Source organism: Ambystoma mexicanum, chromosome 4p, assembly GCF_040938575.1.
Source record: "Ambystoma mexicanum isolate Mex_15411 chromosome 4p, UKY_AmexF1_1, whole genome shotgun sequence".
Lineage (NCBI taxonomy): Eukaryota > Metazoa > Chordata > Amphibia > Caudata > Ambystomatidae > Ambystoma > Ambystoma mexicanum.
In genome coordinates this window covers 898,201,775-898,221,923 of record NC_090927.1, presented here as the reverse complement: position 1 = coordinate 898,221,923, position 20,149 = coordinate 898,201,775, and the positions used below count along the sequence as shown (strand labels likewise).

Sequence of the window (20,149 nt, the reverse complement as noted above, 5' to 3'; positions counted from 1 at the left end):
GAAACTCATTAGTAGGGTGCATTTTTCCAAGGCTCTTTATTTGGCCCTCATCAACAATATCAGTGGAAGTAATGGCATTAAGGATTCCCAACAAATGGAAAGAAATAACTATCTTCATCGGAACCAGTCATCTGGGCTCTCAATTGACCCTAAAGTATTTCTGGTTATTCTTTTGGGACGGTGACTATCTTCCACTTCGCCTAACCTGTGCCTTCGGCCAGTTTTGGTTATCATTGGTCATGCTACACCCGGACTTGCACGTTCTTAGGCTGAATTTTCCCATTCTCCAGATCTTCCACCAGTGCAGAATTCCTTCTAGGATCTCACCTCTTGGTCTGCTGTTCCTGCCGTGTGGTCCCTCCCTAGGCTGGATTTCTCTTGAACACTCCAATGTGCGTTCTGTGAGAAACCTGAAGGTGTCTCACCCGCTAGTCCCCAGGGACCTGTCATCCAATTGGCCAGGACATGGCCATCGCTATTGGATCTAGTTCCTGGGGGTGGACCGGTGTGGGAGGATCACCTGGATTGGGAGGACAGGGGGGTTTTCAGGGAGTGGAAGTGGGACACTGAAGCTTGAGTTGCGGTATCCCCTTCTGTTAGGATAGTTTTTCTGAAGTTATACCCAACGTCATCGAAACCATTCAACTGAGACAGTACAAGACTCCACTCTTAGTATAAGACTATACCACCTTAGTTAGTTGGTAGCGTAGACGGAGCAGCCAGGCTTATCTTAGGAGGGAGAGAGGCCTTTAGAATCAGTACAAATGAAATTGTAATACAAATGGTCCAAAGAAACACTGAGACACTATGTATTGTAAAAATAAATGGTTTATTTAAATACAAGTAAGCCCAGATAAATATTGGGGGAAATACGTATGATCATATTATATATAACCACAATTATAAAAACACAACACTATGCTTGAAGGTACACAGATCAAAGCATATAACCTTATTTGGAACACCTAATAGTAGTTCTAGGGAAGTCCATCCTTTTCATACACATTCAGTATAGGTCACACCTATTCTTGGGGTAAAAACCAATGGTTACTTTCCAAGGGTAGTAGACCCTACTAGTTGTACATTGACGCTCAGTAACAAATCACATAATCAGTCAACTGGACAATATACGGTTTGTGAATAGTGGAACACTTAGTCTAGGTACCCGTAAAAAAAAAAATAACTAGTTTTGTGATAACACACAGTTATACTAGGTGAGTAATGTAATATTCAATTGCAGGTGCTTTTGAGATCAGTGGAACACCGATTGAGATAAGCGGTAACTTTTGTAACTTCTTTTTGGATGGCACACAGCTAACTTAAGGTAAGTAAAACCCATATACTTTTTCAAGGAGCTATCAGTTACTTTGGGCAGGTATACACTTAAGACTCTTTTTGTGTCCGTCTAAAACAGACCAGGGAAAGTAAAACCTGTTGTTAATGTTACACTTTATGAATGGCTCAGTTATTCTAGGTAGGTAAAGCCTAATGCAGACTTATTCTGGACAGGTTAACAACAAGTCGGGTAAAGCAAGACCCAGTTGGGGAACACTCATACAATTAACGGGAATAATAAAGTGAAACCAACACCATTACTTTTGGGAAGAGGCACAACCAAATCGCAGGTGAGTAATGTACCCTTACATCTACTTTCTGTTAGAATGGCAAAACACTTTCTAAGGAAAGAAATATGTTAAATATACTTTTCAGAATAGTGCAACACACCATTCAAGGTAAGTAAGAACTTTTGTAACTATTCACTCTGAGTTAGTTACCAACGAACTTCTTTTGCAAGTAAGTCACTTTTAAACACGTATTCTGTTTTCTAGGCAAAAGTCCCAAGCCTTTCAAAGTCTTTCCCTTATTCTTGGAGCATGAGTGTTCTCAGTGGCAGAAGGGGGGTCGCTAGTGTCCAACAGGCAGTGTCAGGATAGGTTCTTAAGTAGCAAAAGTCAGAATCCTAAGGAAGACTTTTCAAACAGGTGAGTATTTTATTTTAGAGTTGGTTGAGAGTCCAGGGGCTTCACAGAAGACACCCTAGGAGGATTACAGCAGTGAGTCTGTGTGAACTGGATGAGAGACCTCCCAATTACAGAAAACACCCCAGAACTACACAGGAATCCCAAGAGATTTAAGGTAAGTAAATACCCAAGCCAGCACAGTACCTCAGCCCAGAAGATTTTGCAGCAGGAAGACTTCCGGAACTGCAGCCAAAAACCCGGTCAGTGGATTCCTTGTCGTAGTGACTGTAAACAGGTCCTTGGAAGGGATTCTGCAGCAGGGATCAACGGGGAAGGCTCTAGGCAGGGTTTTCCTTGCGGCTGGATGCGACTGTGGATTTGGCACCTTTTTCAGGAGCACAGAAGAAGGTAGAGTATCGCTGGTCAGATTCTCGTAGTTACAAAGTCCAGCACTCTGGTGAGGGGAATTTTCGAACTTGATTCGTGGCTCTGGAGATCCAGCAAGATCCTCACGAAGTTTCACAGAGATTCGGAATTCGGATGAATGTGCACCGCACAATGGCTCCAGGTCGCAGGGTATTGGGGTATTGCAGCCCCGCAAGGTTGCAGCATGGCGTGGGATGGCTCAAAAAGCAGGTCTTCTTGAGTCTAGTGTGTCTCACCAGGCTCTGGGTCGTCGTTTTTGGAGTTCCCAGTTCGATTGGAAGGAAGGGCTACAGCAGGCTCGGGTTACACAGCAGGCTCTCCGGTCACTGGAAATAGTCCCCTCTGCTTTTCCTTAATCATCCTCTTCAGTTTTGGTTCCAGTGGTCGATTTGTCTTCAGCTTCCAGGTTCAGAGTATTTAAAAGGAACTACAGCATAACTTCTGCATTCTCTCCCGGCATTTTACAACAAGGGGCAGTCTGGTTGTCCAATCAGGACAGCCAGCCCCCCCACTGGGCTTTGTCCCCATTCAGGCAAGGAGGAAGACAAAGGGCTGTGGGAGTTTTAGACTTGTCCCTCGCTTCCTACCTTCACAGACAGACTGTAGCCTGGGTGGGGAGTCCAGGGGACTCCCGCTAAAGATATAAATCACACAAAGGAATTGCCCACCCTGGATGTCAGGGGAAGGAAGAAGGACAAGAAACACTAAAATGGTGAAAAAACAAGACTGGCCATTTTGGTAAAATGAGCACCCTTGGGTGCCTTTACTGCATCTGTGAACACAGCCCGCGGTAAAGGTGCACTGAATTAGTAAAAGGTATCCCTTCCACCAACCATCAAAGGTAAGCTTGTCCCTGTAACATCATTGTTACAGTTTTAGTGTGAAAGGGGATACATTGTATCTCCCCAGCACTCCACATTAAGTGGGGTGTGCTGGTTTCACCAAATAAAATGTAAAAGGGATCCAAAGATCCTGTATACTCTTGGGAATTGTAGTTCTGTAAAGGTTAGCCAGAGAAAGTTAAAAGGGGGAGCCCCTAGGGCAACCCAGTAACAGGCACTTATAGCCAAAAAGTTGTGGATAAAGTTTAAAAGACACTATGGAGAATCTAAAAAATGACACCCATACAAAGAGTAAAAGATTCTGTGAGTGTGGAAAAAAGGTTCCCACTCACAAAGGTATAAGGAAAAGTAATCCAATAGTAAAGCAAAAGGTTCTTGGGTTGGCACAGGTCAGGGAGATTTACCATTACTATGAAAATGTTACCTAACACTGTCCTTAAGGCACTTTTTCCCCATCCTGCCCAGTAGAATATTTCGAAAATCTAGCCCAAGCCATTTTCCAACATGAACACTTTCTCACACCGTAAGCGACAACAAACTAATACCAGAGCCGTTTACCTGACATGTCCCAACACAAGGGTCAGGCACAGACTGCCCTTTCACTTCCCCATAGGGATAAAAGGCAGAGTACAAGAGCACACTCTGAGCAATGCTGAACGCATGAGGAAGCAGCTATTCCAGGACATTAGTTCAAATGGAGGAGAAAGGCGGCGAGGCGTTAAAGGACGCCAAGGAGGAAGTTGCTCTTGCCAACCCAGACCCACAAAGCCTCCGACAAAAGAAACCTAAGACCGGGAATCTCAGCTGGCGAATGGTGTGGCAGATGTCGGCGGTACATTGAACCCTCCTGCACCTATAGCCAGGGCGGGCAGACACGGTAGCCATCATGGTACCGTCCTTGACTCAAGCGGCAACAGAAACATCCACGAGTTCACCACAGCCGGTGAGTCGGAAGAACCTGATAGTGGACCGGACTGTTGGGCTCAAGGTTGCAGTGGCAACATTAAGAAGAGTAATAAACAGAAGTATTTTTTGTGAACAAACTTGGTACCAGAGATGGTGGTCCGACGCCACGTGGGCGCTCATTCAAAGGTCTCTGGCTGGTACCCCTCTCCTGAACAAAGAGAATGTGTTGAGCTAAAAGAATATTGAAACTGCAAGTAAGAGGCCATAGGGAAGGAATGCCGGCGTAAGGTGTCAAGGTGGTCATACAAGGATCAAGCCAAACCCCTTGTACAATCGAAAGTCCTTGACACGTTGCAGAAGTTCTGACAATTGCGAAATTGTGAACCCGACTGAGGGAATTGTGAAACCGGCGTTTGCGCCCAGCTGAGGGTAACGCAGTGCGAACTGTGATTTTTATGAAGCCCGCACTTGCCATAGGCTAACAGTGACCCAGCGAGACGAGATTGCCCTTCGGAAGTCTGTTTAAATTATCAAGTGCTTTGAGAGGTTGACACTGAAAGAAGGATCAGAACCCGACTGAGGGGGATCCAAGGGTGAAGGGTAATCGCACGACGTGAAGATTAGCAGAAGGAACTTTTGTTGTTTTTGGTAGATCAGGCCCTCTAAATCAAGAGACTTTGTATGAGAAGAGACTTTGGCACAGAAGGCCCTGATATAGAGATAAGGAACTGTAAGCTTGTGCCAGAGAAGCCCAGGAGCATGCTGTGCTTAAGAGTCCTGCCTTGTCCCGTGTTAAAAACGTGGGGCAGGGATCCCCGGCCATAACATCCTGACCTTTGAACACTTCTTTCTTTTCTTGTGTACATTATCCCACACTGTTTTGCAGCAAAGCGGTAAGGATGGGCAATAGTTTCTTTTAGTATAGGCCCTTTTTTATTTGACTAGACTCTACTAGGACTGTGTTCATATTATTTGATGGTCGTAGCTTGCTCCCATCTTAGATTCAGGTTTAGATTAGGCGTTTATCTCCCTATTTTACAGTTTAATAAACACCCTTGAACTGTGATCACTTGTCTGTCTTGCTTTGATACCATGCCTTTCTTACAGCTCCTTTTCCCATTTGTACGAACTCTTCTTACGCCTCCTTGGTGGAGTCTTAGGACTACGACAGTGTCACTATTACGCTGTTCATCGCCCTTTGTTTCCTGCAGTCCAGTCCAATTAGCCCGATTTTGCCTCACTTTCCTGTGGTGCCATGTTTCTGCTCTTTTCCCATCCGTCTTGAGTTTCTTCTAGGGATACTTTTAGTCCTTCTTCACTCTCCCCGCCTGTTCTCCTCATGTCTTTCTCGGGCTTGTTCCCTTCCTGTATTGATTTCTTTCCTGGAAGTTCTGTCTTTACTTTCTGCTCTCTTCCAGCCTCCTCTACTCTATTTTTTTCTATCTGTCCCCACCTTTCCACCTTTGTCATCTTGTATCCCTCCTTTGGGTAACCCAACGCTTAGCCTTCTCTCTGCTCTGACCTCCTGCACCCTTTACCACTTGCAGCATTCTTGCAGTTTGCTTTGTACTACTCATTGGTGGCTCTGGAGTAGCTCTTTCATTTAGTTCTGTGTTGCCACATAATGCTCTTTCCTGTTCTCGTCGGCTTGTACTCTCAACTACCCGCACCACGTTCGATTGACTCGGACACTCTTTATGGGGAATCTTCCCCACACATGATTGTACCAATTTATTAAAAGCGTACAGCTCTGTCAGAGCTACCTGAATGGTTTCGGGTTTGTTGGCACCACTGGCACTACAAAACATGCATGTGTTTTGAGTAAAGGCTGATCCGCTTCCCAAGCTCATACCTAGGCTAGCCTCCCCTTGGTTTCACTCTGTTCTGCACCTGCAATGGAAGTGCTGGCCTGCAGCCACTATATGGCACTCACGTTGCACGTCCGCAGAATTCACCGACAGTGAGGTTGTGCTGTCTAGTCTCTATCTGTTTATACTAAAATGCTGATTGAGTTTGCTGGCCATCCTGTTTTTCCAGAATGTTTTTGTCTTCAAGACGATTATTTGGAAACCGGGAGGGGTGGCTTGCACTGACCTCTATTCCCGCAGACTTGCAAAAGGTTGGTCCGCCAATGGGACAATAGAATGGATAGGGAGTGGGAAAACTTGAGGGGGATCCCGATTCTTGTGACAGATTGCAGGAGACCTCCATTGGCCTGGGACCCCCGGTTCCATCCGTACAACAGGTTATGGAGGCTTGCGGGACCTGCCTGTTACCGCCTCCAGAGCTTACATCGTGTAGTGCTTCTCAGCTCTCGTGGTCTCCACAGTTCCATTCACCAGTTAGTAATAAGAGACTGTGTCACATTGACCTCTAACTCAAAGCCCCTATCCTCTGTGCTGGTGACCGCTGCCTTGTTTTCAAAATCCCCTCCCTCGCAGCCTTTCCAAGCAGGGAGGAAAAAGAGCTACACGCTGTTGGTAAAGAAACATTCTGACCTCCACCTTTGCCAGTCAAAAACTGACCTTTAAGGCAAAGAGAATTAAAAACTCTGAAAGCAGATGGCACACTTTAGGCATTACTGCATGGCGGAGTATTGGGCAAGGCTGTTCCAGGTTCTCCTTTTTATGTAGGGTGATTTGGAATCGGTAGCTCACCACATCGGCATGGCAGACAGAGGAATGTGACTGACTGCAGATATTTCACTCCAGGTGTGAATGTGTTGGAGTGTAATCAAGGGATGTAGGACAAAGATTTGTACTTGCCCTTCGAAGGGATAGACCTTTTCCAGAGTTTAACTGACAGCAAATTAATATGCAGAAAAACAAGTATACAAATAGTCCATCTAAAGGATTTCAAAGAGCCCCTCACAGGCAGGAGTTGTATTCCTGTTATTTTTGAGGTTTTCAGGGCATCCAAGTGGAGCATAATAGACAGCCTGATATAGCCATCTTTACTCCTCTAAGGAAGAAGCAAATAACTGTGCATAAGGGATTCCTAATGCCTCTGCTTGCCCAAAGAGAAACTTGAGAACTCGGTCCAATATCAACCCAATAGATTTCAGGTTTGCGCTGCAGTGTATGACCATATCAAAATATTCTTGGGTCATATCAGTGGCTAGATTGACAGCAGAAGCTGAAGATCTGAAGGACGCCTACCTTCACATTCCAAGCTAGAAATGGCGTTTTGTCACTTTGAGAAATACGTTTTTAATATTATGCAAACCACTCCACGAGGGAGCATAGCGCAGTACAAGTAAAGGGAAGAGCTAGATATAGAAGGCAAAGTACTGAAGGGATAAACAGTAACTATATTTAAAAGGTCATAAGAGCTTTTTGGAAACAAAATTATCAGGGTGCAAGTCAAGGTTTTTCTGGTTAAGAATACAGGAATCGCAGAATAGCAACTAAGAACGATGGTTTCTGATTTTCAGTCTTTATGGATAACTAAACATAGGAAGTCCATGCTTCTTGTGACTTTGTACCCACTGACAATCTGCAATTTGTCGGTTAAGCAGGGGATTCTGTAGGCAATACAGCTTTTCTTAAAAATGAATATGGGCATTTAAAGACACTGACTTGGTTTCTCTCTTGATAACAACCAATTTCAATACTGACCGCTGCCCCTCGGGCTCAGTTCTCTACCCCTTGTGTTTAACAAGATCATGACTCTGGTTGCATCGCGTTTACATCTGGCGGGGGTCCATGTGTACTCCTACTTGGCTGAATTGTTCTGGGCTCCCACCATATGGAGGCCACATTCTCCACATGACTCCTTTTGGATCTTCTTTGACCTGGGTCTCTCTGAAAATACCTTGCCTATTTCACACGACCAGATTCTTATTGGCCTCAAATAGCACTCAGTATTTATTGCATTGGTATTATAACGGCAGAGTAGACTACAGTCTTTTACCTCTATCCTACTTGAAAGTTGATAATTCCTTCTTGGGACATTTAAGTGGGTTTATCCATCATCCGGTTTTAAGCAATTCTTTGGGGAAGGCAAGATTCACATTGGTGCTCTTTAGTATCCTTTTGTGATTTCCAAAACCTCTGTGTTATGCTCCTCTCCTTCTGAATAGCCTATCAGAAGGGCAGCCTTCTTGACATTTTTGTTTTCCCACTTCTTTGTTAACCAAACCCTGACAATATGGTTTTATGCTTCTTCCTTGGCTTTGGCAATATGCGTTTATACCAGCTTTTGTTCTATACTTCTTCAAACATGGGCAATAAGTATTACAAACTTTGGGACTTTCATTAGCCCCCTGCTCACCTTGGCAATGTTGGTTGGTTTTAAATTGCCTCGCCTTTACTTTCTTTTGTCTTGGGTAATGGGTGTTTCTGTTAAGTTCTAGAAGTATTGCCCCATCTTGCTGCTGTGTTTTAAATCAAATTGCCTGCTTGAAGTTAGTCATTTGTTTTCTCTGTTTCCTACCAGGTCTATATTCAAAATTGCCTTCTTTTTTATTTTTACTCACAGCTACTGTTCGGTACCTGGCGGTGGTCTATGCGTCCTCTTTCTCTTCCATTCTATGCTTCTGCTACAACGTGGAGAGTTTACAACTCCACCTAAGTCTACTGCTCGACTTCTTCTGCTTTCTGATGGCCTGCAACTGAGGGGACCTTTTAAGCCTCCCAGTTTCCCTCAGGTGTGGGTCATTCCCATTAACAAGCTACACTTTGCAGTTTTGTTCCTTCTCATCCCTCTTCCTCGTCCCAGTAGTTAGGGCATTATGGGACTTGAAGACCCTAATGCAACAATCGATTTTTATAACTGGATGCTTGATTTTAAGCTTGTTTCTGTTCCCAATAATATTCTCTACAGGAATATCCTAAGGATCAATCACAAGATTTGATTTTATGGCGAGATAAGGATCTTTAGATTTCTTAGAGTGTAAGTTATTATTCACACTCTATTTCACTGTACCTTTGGGATTTAGGGGAACTCCTAGCCCTGTAAGTCTCTTTAGAAGGGGTTTCCTTTTTCCAATGCCTAGGGTTTTATGGAGGTTTTTACCCATATTAAGCTGTTAAACATGGGGACCTAAACGATTATTCTGACAACAAGCCATTACATACTTTGGCATTGATGTCTTCTCTAGAGGAAGACAAATACTGTCTCTCACCAAAAGGAGTCTCTCATTCCCCTGGGCCCCTTCTCCTCCCATGTGAGCCTCCCGCAGAACACCACTCTCATGGTCCGGATCAGAAAGCGCCTGCCTTTCCCTGGCCACCTGGGAGGAGACTTTAGGTAGGGTCTTTGTGGAGACTCCGCAGGATTCATCAAACCGGGTCCTCCCTACACCTGACATCGTCTCGGTGAGCACCACCCCCAAGGGAAATATTGGGTAGCAGCCTCACCTCCCTGCCCTCATGGAAAGGGGCTTCCCTATCTTAAGCAGGAACGACACCTTGAGATTCCTCACAGGAAGTCTGAGGGGAATGAGTGACTTTTTATACCTTGCTAGTAGCTTGCAACTTGAAATTATTACAGCTGTTGATACCTCTTCTAGAGCTGGTGTCCGGTTTGGACATGTGAGCTGGCAGAATCTCTTTACCTACTGTAGATTGTGATCAAATCCATTCTCCATTTGAGTAGAAGCAGCTTGGGAATCTCCCAAATGTTTGAGGGAATTGGGAATGGGACAAGGGCTAAAGAAAGGATCCTTTACTCCTAGTCCAGATCCTTCTTTTTTCCGTACCCCCCCACCCTCCACTTTCCTCACTTAAACACAGTCCTTGGTCAAGTCCTGCATAGCCATATGGAAAAAGACTGACTGACAAAGCAGATGGCACTACTAAGAGGGCCTGGACACAAGGTAATGAAAGTGCCCGGCTTTGCAAAAAAATAAAGGCAACCGTTTTGTGCTGGACGAAAAAGCATCTGGTCATTTCCCCATGAAATGGTACTCCCAAAAGGATAGAGGAGTGTAGTAGGCACTATCGTGAGTAACTTGTTCTTTTCAGTCCATTACTCACTTCCCAGTAGATTTGGGAGGACGGGGGGCATCTTTTAATACATTCAGAATATGTCTGCAAGCTTTATAGACCTTTTTTTCCTACTGTAGGTGTCACAGTAGAAGGGAGCCTTAGTTTGTCAGTTAATATCCAATATATAGCTTCGTATGTGTGGGCCTTTCAAATGTACAAAACTAGCTTGGAACTTGTGGATTATTGAACAAGGAGGGAAATGGTACGATAGTGTAGGGTGAAGAGGGGGGGGGGTCAGACAGGAAGCATAAAAGGGGTATTTCTGATGAGGTGGTCTTAATTTCCTTCATGGAGGGCATGAGGGGGGAGCTGTCCTGCATGTCCGGATGTTGTTCCAGGCACTGGATGCTAAGCAGGCAGTGTCATGTTGCTTACATTTCTTGGTTTCCAGCCTGCCGATGATGATAATTCTCATTTCCTGTACTCAACAAAATGGTGAAGGGGAATGTGAATTCTGAAAATGTACCATTTTGTTTTTTTCTTGACTACAAAACACCTCTTTAGTTTTATGGCATGAAGAAGAGTGTAAAGAGGTAGTAGATTACAGAAACCTAGTTTATATAGAGTAGGGTGATAATGAGGAAGAAATCATGTTTGAGCATCAAATGAATTGGAACGACTTGCAAAGATGCTGAATAGATTATATCCACATTTGTATAATGTTTAGGTCTTTGCCTTTACCTTTATTTTTCAGTGCTGCACGGTGCTGAACCTTTGCCATATTACAATGCTGCACATGCGATGAGCTGGTGTTTGCAATGCTCGCAGGGTGTGGCATATCTTCACAGCATGAAACCAAAAGCTCTCATCCACAGGGATCTAAAGCCACCCAAGTAGGTTTTCTGATCTATTTAAAAAGTTAGTTCTAAGGATTTGCTTTTGTGAATTGTGACATTCATCTTGATGCATTCCGAAATGTATGAATAACAGCAATATATATGTAACAGCTAGACTCCTTTAAAGGTTATCCTTGGTACTACATCTGCTTATTTGCTGCACTTTGTATTTTGCCAAAATGTTCTATCAATAGTGTGAATGAGAAACTATTAAAATGAAATGCTGCATAGTTGATTGTCCCGTGGCAGGGCCTCACATGGATTCAAATTTCTTGTCATTGTTCATATGAAGTTCAGCTATGATGTGCCGTAATTTCAAACATCCAATACAACAAATGTGTAAGTATTGTGGGAACCTTTGTGTATTTGCAGTGTAAACAGGGGTGGTCTTTGAGACTTACACACTTACAGGACGCACCAAACGGAAATCCAGTCAGTTACTCTACTTTAGAAGGACTTTTGACCCAATTGCTCTTTTGTATCCGTGAAAATGCTAGTCTTGATGAGCAAATTCAACAAGATAAACTGCTTTGGAAAATGGCATGCTTAATCAGACATAGAACCTGCAACCTTCAAAATACAGAGCATGGACTATTGTGAAAACAAAATGGCTGAATCATGATCCTTAATTCTTGCGGCCATTCATCAATTAAAAGACACAATATGTGACCACACTCATTTCTCATTCACAAATGAACTAGACATGCACCCTGGCTCTTGCTATTATTTCAAAAATAATGCAGCTATAATTTTAAAAATAATGCAGATATTTAAAATCGTGAGTTGCTTTCTGTTTTTTAAAGATCCACCTATTTAAACACAAAATAAAAATAGTTACATTTTACATAGACTGGGAATTAATTACTGACTATAGTAAATTTGTGAAAAACAACTGGAATCGCCATTCCAGGATGATGGCCAGTGTAACACAAGTTGTTTTCCCCCTTCGGTTTGTGGCAGCGGAGTATGGTAGGGAACTGAGTGTGGTCTGTAAGCATTATGTAGCCAATCTGTTTGCAGGAAGGGACACCTTTTGTCTCAGTTGAGATTATAAATGTCGATCACAAGTATTGCCCCATTGCCCCATTATTAACTCAGCACAGTGCTTTGTATTTAGGTAAACCAAACCGGCTCATAAGAATTGAGGACCCTGACTTCCTAAGTAGGGTAACAGATCGTCTATTGTTCCCCACTGGGCTTAAGAAGGGTGTATGAGCCTCTACCTCCAACTGACAAAACCAAATTAGTCTGCAGTGCTGTTATTGGTCAAAATTCACTGCTTGTATTTTAATTACTTTGATGTATCGGATAACCATCTGACTGGTTACCTCCTAACTCTGTCAATAAATACTGCAACATATCAGAGGGGACAGTATATCATACCCCATACACAAGGCAGAACATAAGGTTTAAACATTATGTGACTTTTGACATGGCAAATGTGATTTTATGGGATCAATAAGATAATAATGGCTTAGCCTACAGGACACACCCAATATAAAAATATTTTTGTTAAATGATCCTAATACGAAGGTTACATACACTTTTAGAGGACAGGGGAAGGTGAAAAATTGGAGAATAACAATTGATTTGGCGCTTATATTCCAGTACTAGTGAAGTCCACATCAAAGATGGAGGCGAGCATAGTATTAAAACAAGGTCTTTCAAAACTGACAAATGGCAATGAGAGATTAGGACACAAAATTCATAATAAATCTAATATTATTGCAGAACATACATTGAATGGAAGTCTGAGTTTCAGCTCCTGATGAAGAAATGTTTTATTTCGAAACGCGTTGTTAGATGGAACCCATTGACCACCATCAAAGAATAGTAGAATGATATATATTAAAGTGTCCATAGTTAAGCAAATGATTCAAACAAAAGATGACTAACTGAATGGAATATTTAAATGCTCAAGATAAACTTTTTCTGTGTAATATCGTTTATGAAAGATTGAAAATTAATAAAGGAATTAAAGTTTATTAATGAATCAAAATGTTATTTTTGAATGACAATTTAGTTCTTTAGAACATATAAAGAAGTGTTATTCCCGGATACCGTGCAGAGTTAACCCATCAGGTGGTTTTCTGGGGGATTTTACATCTACCACCAACTGCCATACTACTTTTGACTAGAACCCAAGTCAGTTTGGAGAATGCACTGTGTCCTGCCCTTTTCTCCCAATTATTTCATCCACTTTAGAACAATTCTAAGTTCTGTGATGAATCGAGGGAATTTGTCCCTTCTCCACATGGGTGAGCCTCCTCCTGTGAAGCTAGGGAGGTGAGCCCGCTCTGCAATACCCTCTCTAGGGGTAGAGGCAAGTCGATCCTCACAGAGTAAAAGATACTCTGCAGAGATATAATTATCCCACTGAAAAGGACTATTTTCCTTTAAATGAAAATAACCAATTGACAGAGACGAGTACATTGATTGATGAGAGAGAGAGAGGGAGAGAGAGAGAGAGATCTATATATCTAGAGAGAGATCTATATATCGAGAGAGAGAGAGAGAGAGAGAGAGAGAGAGAGAGAGAGAGAGAGAGAGAGAGATATCCAGTTCCCGTTCCCCAGTCGAACACTGGACCACCAAGACAAAGCAAGTGAAGATGATACTGAGAGAAAATCAACTGCGGTCGCATCCAAGCTGGAAGGATTCCAAGGAACCGAACTCCATGAGATGTTCTGCCTCAAAGAAGGTAAACTGGGGTCGTGGGTAGCCTCGTCTCAGTACTAATTATGAAACTCGCAGCCTGATTCATGGAATTATTTGCGTGGAAAACGCAGATTTGCGTGCCTTTCTCTCCGAAAATCCCTGGTTGAAGTATGGGAATTTTCGGGCAGAAAGGTGCGCAAATCTGCGTTATCCACGTAAATAATTCCATGAATCAGGCTATCAGTTAATCTTGAACCAAGAAAATCCAAAGTGTGAGAACATGAAAGAAGAAACTATTACAAAGCTGACAACATTTTTAAAAACATTTTTTTATTGTGCATTTAGTCACAAAAAAGGACTTTTTACACCTTTTCATCATTTTTGATTACAAAAGAAACAACTTTCAGAAATAGAAATAAAAACACAATTTAAAGAAAACACTATATACAAGTCCAAAATAAAATAGACTTGCATATACAGAATTATAGCAGTAATTGTATGACCTTCAGTTCATTCAAAAGTTTTAGTAGTGCAATTATGGACAGTCAGATCTCCTTTCCTGCTGAAAGTCTATGCCAAAAATCTTGGGTAGAGATCCAAGTCATATCGGGGACACAATCGGAGAAATATTTGACCCTAAGGGTTAGAGAAAATGAACATGAAATCAATACATGCTGCATATCTTGTTGAAACCTTTTTTCACATAAGGTACATTCACTAGCAGAATGCTCTCATTTCTACCAAATACAATTGGTCTCGTTGGATTTTATTAGATTTAATCAAAATCGTAGTAACTCATTATGCCACAGATTTGGAAATCTTCTGCTATAGGGTAAAATGTAAGAACTTGATTGTGTGAAAAATCGAATGTTTTTAATATTTTTCAGATTCATAATCTGCGCTCTTGTTTTTGTTCCAAAATACAACACACGTTTAACATTATCAGGGTTTTCTATCAAGGTTTGAGACATACATTCACATTGCTCTAGAATTTCTTTTAGCGTCGTATGTTAGAAAGATGGCGATTCTTTCACATACATGAATACTCGCTGATATCTATGTACAATGATTAATACAGAAGAATCAATAGTAAACGGCAAAGAGCCAAAACTTTACAATGGAATTGAGATTGAAGAGAATGTAAACCTAGTTCATATCTCAGCCTTGAAATGGGAAGAGGCTGTGGGGGAGATGAGGTTATTTTCTATAGTCAGCCCTCGAGTAAATCCCAATTGATAATACGGACACACGGAGTACATTCCATCCCATGTAGAAGTGATGGAACAATGTTACCTTTTTATAAGGGTTATCAGGGTGAATCTACAGTAGGTCCATAAGAGTTTCTTTAATTTATACATATATTGCTGTGTTTTGCTCTCAAGATCTATTAAATCTTGAAGGGACTGGTTAGATTCAGGCCTAAGTATTTAACTTACTCTTGCGTCCCGTCCTGTCCCCATTCCTCCATAATGTATGGGCGTCCCTTCCTAGGGACGGGCGACGGAACCTTTTTCACCAGAAAAACCTTCTTCCCCTTTAAATTTTAGAGGCGCGTGGGCGTGCGGCCCTGGGAGCATGCGCTACCCTGACTTCGCCCACTGGCCCCACTCCTCAGTACCCTTTTCCGCGTCAACGGGAACAGCCCGATTTCACCAGCGCGCTTGGGTTTGGCCTCGCCATGTAATTCCAATCGCTCTTCCCCGGATTCTTCACTTATCTTTTTGTCTTTATTTGTCATCTAGGTACTTGGTCCTCCAGTGTCGCGCTTCTCCCCAGCGCATGTCGACTTCGGCGGGTTTCAACAGGTGTCCAGCCTGTGAGGGACTCTTTCCCACGTCTGACCCCATGCTTTTTGCCTCCGCTGCCTTGGCCCTGCCACGTCTTGGAGGGTTGCACCGCGTGCGACTCTCTGACTCCACGCGCACTGAAGAACAACAGGTTAGCCAGGTGGAGGGAAATCTTCCAAGCGTCGCCTCCAGAGGACTTGAAGAAGTTTGTCCAGCAGAGAGCGATACCCAATGGAGGGCTGTTATTTTCAATCACACCCCGTAAGGGCGACTCCTTTCACGAGGAAACGCTGAAGCTGGGAGGAACCTCTCGGGTTCTGTTACCAGCACATGCAACAAGGCCTAACCCAGCTACCAGCCTTATGGCTGAGGGGTCTATGGACCCTACCAATATCAGTGCTGAGGGACCGCAAGGTTCTTCTACTGGGTCTACACCCGAGGGGCTTAGCCCTAGTACTGGCACCATGTCCGAGGGGGCGCCTGCAGCCAGCACTACCAGCAAAAATGCCGAGGGCGGTATGCCTTCCAGGCCTAGACCCGAGGTGCGGGATAGGCTTCATGTTCCAACACCAAGAGTCTTGGGCGAAGCAGTGTCCGGAGGGTCATGCACCACAACTTTGGCACGTGGCAGTGCGACAAAATGGCTGCCGTGCCAGACAACATGGCCACTCATCCGATGCCACTCTTAGGAATAGAGCAGGCGGGTGAATGAGTTTCAAGGTGGGACTGGTGTCAACAAGGTATGCGGCCTATGGTGTATCCATCACTAGCGCAGGGCAGGTTCCCCCTGCAACCCAGACGGAGTGCTCTGGCCCCAGCAGCCCCCAGCCACTCCGTCAGTCTCCCCTGCCTTCTCTTCAGCCTCCGAGGACAGGTTCTTCAAAAGGTTTTTGGGGCTCATGCGAACCCCCTAGATGGGTGCCATCCTGAGGGATGCAGTCAGGGACTTGCTTCCTCCAGTCACTCCAACGGCACCTATAGTCGTTCCTCCCATGGCACAGGCACCAGCACTGCCCCTGCTGCTGGCTCTGTTGAATCCACACCCAGTTAAGCTGGTTCTGAGCCAATCTCTGCAGCAGCCTCCGGCTCTGGTTTCCCCACTGCAGCTCAGGGCGCCGAGCACTTCTCACGCTGCGGACCAGCTGGACACCCAGGAGGATACAGATTAGAAGGAGGACCCTGACACGCCGTCATCGGCAAAGGCCTTTCAAGACAGGCTTGCAGGTTTGGCAGAATATCTGGGCTGTCCTCATCCCGAGGTAGAGCAGCCTGAGGAGGGGCGTCTTGGCAGAGGTCCTCTCCCCTAAGACCTCCTACCGAGACAGGTATCCCTATGCAGAAGGACATCGTCGCTCTGGCCAAGAAGGGTTGGCTCAAGCCACACTCAGCCCAGCCTGTCAATCGGCGCCTCAATGCCAAGCATAGACAGATGGAGGGGGGATACACTCTTAGTTTAGTTTATTATTTGTATGGCGCGCCATACCCTGGAGTATCAGGGCGCAAGCAGACAAGGATATGCTCAGCTTAGTTACAGGTACATAAAAATCAGATGAAGGTACAGAGATACGCTGAGCTTGGTTACAGATATGCTCGGCTAATTGCAAGTACAAGGAAAAGGCAGGAAGTGTAGACCTTGACATCGGCAATATAACAGTAAATTATATACAGCATTGGACCATTATACAGATATGTACAATGTGGCAAGTGGAGTAGTTGGCTGTCATTGGCTCTCAGCCACCTAGTGAGGTTTTGTCTAAATTTTGCGAAAGGCTGAGGTTCTCTGACGTCATGGGGGAGGGAGTTCCATAACTGCGTAGCCTTGACCGGGAAGCTATTTGGCAAGTTTGAAACGCGGAACTTGGAGGCAGTTTGCGTTGGCTATTCTGGTAGGTCTGGAGGAAGTTCTTTTGCGTAATCTGTCCATGAGGTAAGGTGGAGCTTTGTTGTTGATGCATTTGTGGGTGAGGGAAGCGATTTTGAGATTAATTTGGTCTATGGTGGAGAGCCATTTGTGTTCTCTTCTAGTAGAGGATATATGCTCATTTCTATTAATCTTGAGTGCTGCTCTCAAGGCATTTTTCTGGAGCACTTGAATTTTGTGGATGGTCTGTTTATTTGCTCCAATGTAAAGTCCATTACAATAGTCTAATTTGGATAGTATCAAGGCTCTGGCAAGTGTAATGCAACTATCTGTAGAGAGGAATTGTTTGCTCGCTCTGATAAGTTTGCATGTGTATGCTGTGGCAGAAGCTAGAGAGCTAACTTGTTTGGTAAAGTTCATGGTGGCGTCTAGGTAGAATCCTAGGGTTTTTACTTCGTGAGCTACTTTTATGTTGTTCCCATCGATAATGAAGTTGTTATAATCAGGGCTCAGTTTGGATATATAGGTAGTGGTGCCCAGGATGATAAGCTCAGTTTTATCATCGTTCAGGCATAAGCCGTGTGTGGCCATCCATGCCTGAATTATGCTATATATCCTGTTCACTAGGGTCAGGTCCTTGGCGTAATCTCCTGAGAGAGGGAGGAGGATCGGGGTATCATCTGCGTAGTTGTTGAAGGCGATACCCAGAAGATCGATTTCGTCAAAGAGGGGCTTCGTGAAGACATTGTAGAGGGTGGGTGACACACAAAAGTCTTGCTGTGAACACACCCCCAACCGCACTTGTCGGTGATCGCTGCAGCGTCCCTCTACTCTAAGCCTCAGTCATCCTCGGCCACCTCGCCCTTGGCGCTTCTAGGCAAAGAGAAGAAGATCTTGGAGGCGTACAGGAAAAAGCTGTACTCCAACACCTCCCTGCACCTGCGTCAAGCCAATGCAGATGCCATGCTGGCAGCCACTAACCAGAAGTTGTGGCGGGAAATAGCAGACTTCCTTCTGGAACTTCTCCGTTGCAGAGCCAGGCACGCTTCACAGGGGGATCTAGAAGAATCCAGGCTGGTAGCGTCATGGAGTCCACAGTGGCTCACATCGAAGCCTCTTGCCGGGCCATCTGCATCGCCACGGACATGAGAAGGACGGCCTAGTTTCGGGCTACTAGGTTTAACCCTGATGTCCAGGATTGCATATTGGACCTTCTGCTCAATGGTAGTAACGTCTTCTACTCTACCACCGACGAGGAATTGGATAAGAAGAACAGCTCGCAAACTGCAAAGTCTTTATCCTGATGAAGGCCAGGCCCAAGGCGTACACCTAGACGCATCAACGCTCTGACGGGGGGGTGGCGTTTAGCGGGTTCTGGGGGTGCCAGGAACAGAGTCAGCACCGGCGCAAGCAACAAAAAGGGTTTGGTGGGGATCAAGTTCTTCTTGCAGTCCCCCTCCTCAGCAGCAGCCTCGGAGCAAAAAAGCATGACGCGTCCCTTTGGGTCCACATGTCTCCAGTGGGGGGCAGGCTAGCCTCTTGCGTGCTTTTCTGGCACCAGAACTTCAGACCCATGGATCCTCTCAGTAGTATCCACGGGTTACTGCCTACCTATACCTCCTTTGTCCCCTCCCCTCCTACAGACTGGGACGGCAACTCTGTTGGCGGGGATACGGTCGTTCGAGAGCCAGGCAGTGGAAGAAGTACCAGCCTCCCAGAGAGGATTAGGCTTCTATGCCAGGATTTTCGACATACAAAAAAAGAAGCAGGCTGGCCTGAGAGATGTGTAGGACCTCTCCACCCTCAATCTCTCCCTCCCTCTTCAAAAATTCAAGATGGTTACGCCAGTACTCATTGCAGAGACGCTAGACAAGGGAAATTGGATGTGCTCCCTGGATCTGAAGGACGCTTAACTACACGTCCCGATTTGGCAGCCCCGTTGCTCCTTCTTACGCGTCAGGATCATGGGCTGTCATTTCCAGTACAAGGTTCTACCCTTTGGCCTCAACTCAGCCCCCAGGGTATTCACCAGACTCATGAATGCAGTGGCAGCCCTCCTGGGGGCCCAGGGCCACCATGTCTACCTGGATGACGGGCTCATCGGGGCGAGATCCCTGGAGGGGTTTGTCCACACCTCCTCCTCCCCCTTATCGGTATGCTCAATGACCTGGGGTTTTCCATCAACCTCAAGAAGTCTCTGCTGCAGCCCACGCAGAGCCTCACCTTCCTGGAACTCATCTGGGATATGCGCTCCGAGAAGATATTTCCCTCCGAGGACAAGATTACAGCCATCAAGAGGGCCACTACGCACTTCCTTACCAAACCAGTTACTTCGGCTTGGTGGTACCAGCACCTGCTGGGTATCATGGCAGCGGTCCTCTTGGCTGTGCCACAGACGAGGCTCCGGATGAGGAGACTGCAACTGCAATTCGCAGCCTCATGGAATCAGGAGAGAGGCTCCCAAGCGGAGCTGGTCAGCATATCGCCTTATCTCCACTCTGACCTCAAGTGGTGGTCCAAGGACTGCAATTTGCGGACTGGCAGGCCATTCCGGCAGCCGACTCCGCAGCTCACCATTACTACGGACTCCTCTCTACAGGGCTGGGTAGCCACTCTGGACAGCCGCAGAGTCCACAGAGTCTGGACCTGGCAGGAGCAGGAGTGGCATATCAACTGGAAGGAGCTCAGGGCCATTTGCCTAGCCCTCGGGGCCTTCCTCCCGCTCATCAGGGGCAGGACCGTCCTGATCTAGACGGACAACTCCACCAGCATTTACTATCTCAACAAGTAGGTGGGGTACCAGGTCCCCTCCGCTGTGCAACCTAGCGGTCAGCATGTGGGAACGGGCCCTGGAAAACATCTGCCTCAGGTCCGTCCACCTC

General features: G+C 45.2%; 1 protein-coding gene across 14 annotated transcripts in view; it reads left to right on the top strand.

Moving 5' to 3' along the window:
• Positions 1-20,149, top strand: part of MAP3K7 (mitogen-activated protein kinase kinase kinase 7) — a 1,005,666-nt gene that overhangs the window by 262,451 nt on the left and 723,066 nt on the right. For all 14 annotated transcript variants that reach the window (XM_069606471.1, XM_069606465.1, XM_069606460.1 and 11 more), the window contains exon 5: positions 10,820-10,958. In XM_069606471.1, coding sequence (XP_069462572.1) covers positions 10,820-10,958 — 139 coding nt within the window. The remainder of the gene's footprint in view (positions 1-10,819; positions 10,959-20,149) is intronic.